The sequence below is a fragment of the Colobus angolensis genome, unplaced genomic scaffold (assembly GCF_000951035.1).
Source record: "Colobus angolensis palliatus isolate OR3802 unplaced genomic scaffold, Cang.pa_1.0 Scaffold65, whole genome shotgun sequence".
NCBI lineage: Eukaryota > Metazoa > Chordata > Mammalia > Primates > Cercopithecidae > Colobus > Colobus angolensis.
In genome coordinates this window covers 3445037-3447969 of record NW_012120154.1, presented here as the reverse complement: position 1 = coordinate 3447969, position 2933 = coordinate 3445037, and the positions used below count along the sequence as shown (strand labels likewise).

Genomic DNA, 2933 nt, shown 5'->3' with positions numbered 1-2933 from the left:
AAAATAAAATAAAATAAATTGAGAAAAGGGTAGGAAAGCAGATGTGAATGGCAAAGCTGGTGGGAGAGGCACCCCAGGCCATGGGCTGGAGCAGAGAGGGCCTGGCAGGGGTGGTGGGAGAGGCGGCAGGGGGAGGAGCGGTCAGCAAAGTGGCCACAGAAGTGGGGGACTCCTGAGGACCAAGGGTGACCTGGGAAGGTCTGTGGACTAGATCCTGAGGGCGATGGGGTCACTGGAGGATTTCAAGGGAGTCAGATTTGTGTTCTAGAAATATCTTTACCATATGGGCTGGCCGTATACCAATCTGGTTTATTACTGTTTTCCTAGCACCTAGCTCAGTGCCAGCACACAGTGGATGTCCACTGAATGCTTGGAATCAATACACAGGTGCCAGCTGTGTATCCAGAGGCGATGGTTAACTCCTGTGAGGGTCCTTCAGCTTCAGTTTCCTCCTTTGTGAACGAGGACACTGGCACCTGCCTCGTGGGCATGTCGTGATGGTGAAGGGAGCTTGGCAGTTTGGGCTCACTGGCCTGCACGTGGTCAGCACTCCGTAATGGCAGCTTTTATAAAATGTGTGGAGGATGTCCCAGTGGGGAGATGAGGGCAAGGACCCCAGTCAGGAGTGGTCAAGTCAGCCGGAGGAGAGAGAATAACGATGACAACAGTGACGATCAAGGGCTGAAGTTCTTCACGTATTGCATTCATGTCATCCTCAACACAGCGAAGGAAGACGGCACCGTAGCTATCCCTGTGTTATTTTCCAGGAGGCGGCGGCTCAGAGAGGAGTGACTCACCTGAGGCCCCGTGGCCAATGCGTGGTGGATGGAAGTACATGGAACGCCAGAGCCAGGCTGGTGACCAATGCTGGTGGTGGGGACTGGTCAGGGTGGCCGCCAGGGAGGGGATGTGAGGACACGGTCCAGACTGATGGAACAGATGGCGGGGGCAGGCGCAAGGGGAGGGAGGTTTCAAGGACACCCCTCAGTTTCTGGCCCAGGTGACCAGGTGGAAGGTCATTTCCTGAGTGAGGGACACAGCAGGACAGACAGGCTTGGGGAGGGACTGTTGGGGTGTCTGGAATCTAGGAGAGGATCCGGGCGGCGGACGGTGGGGAGGGCGGAATGAGCTCATGGGGCAAGTGGAAGGCTTGTGGGCAGTGGAAGAGCTCCAGCCCCCAGAGACCCAGCCAAGGTCAAGTAATAACGACAGTAGACGTTACATAGCCTTGACTCTGTGCAGACCTCATCCTGCGTCCTTATATTAACTCATTGAACCCTCTCAACCATTATCAAATTTGGAGCCACCATTATCACCCCCATTTTATAGATGGGGAAACTGAGGCAAGAGACGTTAAGCCTGCAGTGTTGGAATAGGCAAATCTGTAGAGAAAGGAACGTGGGTGAGTGGTGGGCTGGGGAGGATCATGGCTAACGGGCACAGGCTTTCTTTTTTGGGTGATGAAAATATTCTAAAATGACTGAAAATATTGCACAACGCTGTGAATATGCAGAAACCCACTGAATTGTATGCTTTAAATGTGTGAATTGTATAGTATTTGAATTTCACCTCAGTAGAGCTGTTACCAGAAAGCAAGAGAGAGAGAAAGAGAATATTTGTACCTGGACATTTTTGCCTCTGGGTGGAGATTACTCCACCTCAGGAAGCAGTAAACCCCAACCACCAATTTTTGGAGGCTTGCTCCATATGACTTTGGGGAGGGGTTGGGAGGGATGCGGTAGGGTAGTGTCTCAGCTGCTCTTCCTGGAGGAACAAAGGCCCAGCCAGCAGATCACCCAGAAGCTTGGTGCCCCAGCCCCTCCTAGAGGAACCCCAGTGTCTGCTTGGGTCCAGGAACACGCAGTGGGTGCCTTCCTTCCGGTCGTCCTGGTCCCCACAGGTCATGGGCTGGAGGCCCAGGACGGTCTCTGTGAAAGTCACACCTGGCTCCTCCCTCCATATCCCAACTGAGGCTGGGAGGCCCAGGCTGCCCTGGTGCCCAGGGGCTGTGACTGACCCATGGCCTGTGCCAGGATGGCAACTGTGAAGAGGCTCCAGGGACCCCTGGGTATGAGCCAGTGGGGGAATGAAAAGAGGAAGGGAGAAGTCTGCAGGCCTGCCCCACCCACCTGGAGGGGTCAGAGAAGGAGCTGTGCTGTCCAGGAAGGTGGGGTGGCCAGCAAAGTGGCCTGGAGGGATGAGGAGGAGAGGGTTTGGGAGAGTGGCTTCCCATGACATGGCACCTTCTCCAGAACAGGGTCGTGAGCATTCAGGAGGGAAGGAAGTGCAGACAGCTAGTGGACAGTTCTTTGGGGAAGCTGGGCTGAGAAGGGAGAGGGGGTAGAGCAATAGCTGTTTTTATTTTCTGGGCTGAGAGGAAGGAATGGATAGTGGGGAGAAGAGCTGCTGACCACACAGCAGAGGGGTGGGCCAGTGGGAGAGGGGCATCTGCAGAGATGGGGGTGTTCTGGAGTTGGATGGGGGCCCCCCACTCCCAGGAGGGCAGTGGGTGGGGTGAGGGCTGAGAGCTGCAAAGCTGATGGCAGGAGGGGAGGCCGAGGGGCCCTGTGGCCTCTCCTCTTTGCAATAGAGGAGGGGTGTTGGGATTGTGGGGCTTCAGCGGGTTTGCTGTCTCTACTGAAGGCCCCAGAAGAAGGAAGCCTTGGGGACCAGAAAGGGTGGGTGGCGCTGGGAGAGGGCCCGCATGCCACTGCTGGGCTGTGTGGAAGTCCCCGTCTGAAACGGGGTTGTTCTTTCTCTTCTGAGAGCTCCAAGTGCCAGCCATGTGCCCCTGGCCTGGAGAGCAAGGGGCCTGTCCTCTGTGGGTTCATTTACAGCTTTTCACAGGTGCCCCTACCTGGTCCTGGGCAACTTGTCATCAGCGCACCTGGTGTGGATACCGAGGAGAACTAACAGAGGCCAGGCAGCTCCCG

General features: G+C 55.9%; 1 protein-coding gene across 1 annotated transcript in view; it reads left to right on the top strand.

Moving 5' to 3' along the window:
- The window catches only part of POLR2F (polymerase (RNA) II (DNA directed) polypeptide F), a 101317-nt gene extending 99722 nt beyond the window's left edge, over window positions 1-1595 (top strand). Inside the window, exon 5 of the mRNA XM_011964255.1 lies at window positions 768-1595. Coding sequence (XP_011819645.1) covers window positions 768-792 — 25 coding nt within the window. The 3' untranslated portion in view covers window positions 793-1595. The remainder of the gene's footprint in view (window positions 1-767) is intronic.
- The last annotated feature ends 1338 nt before the right edge of the window (window positions 1596-2933 follow it).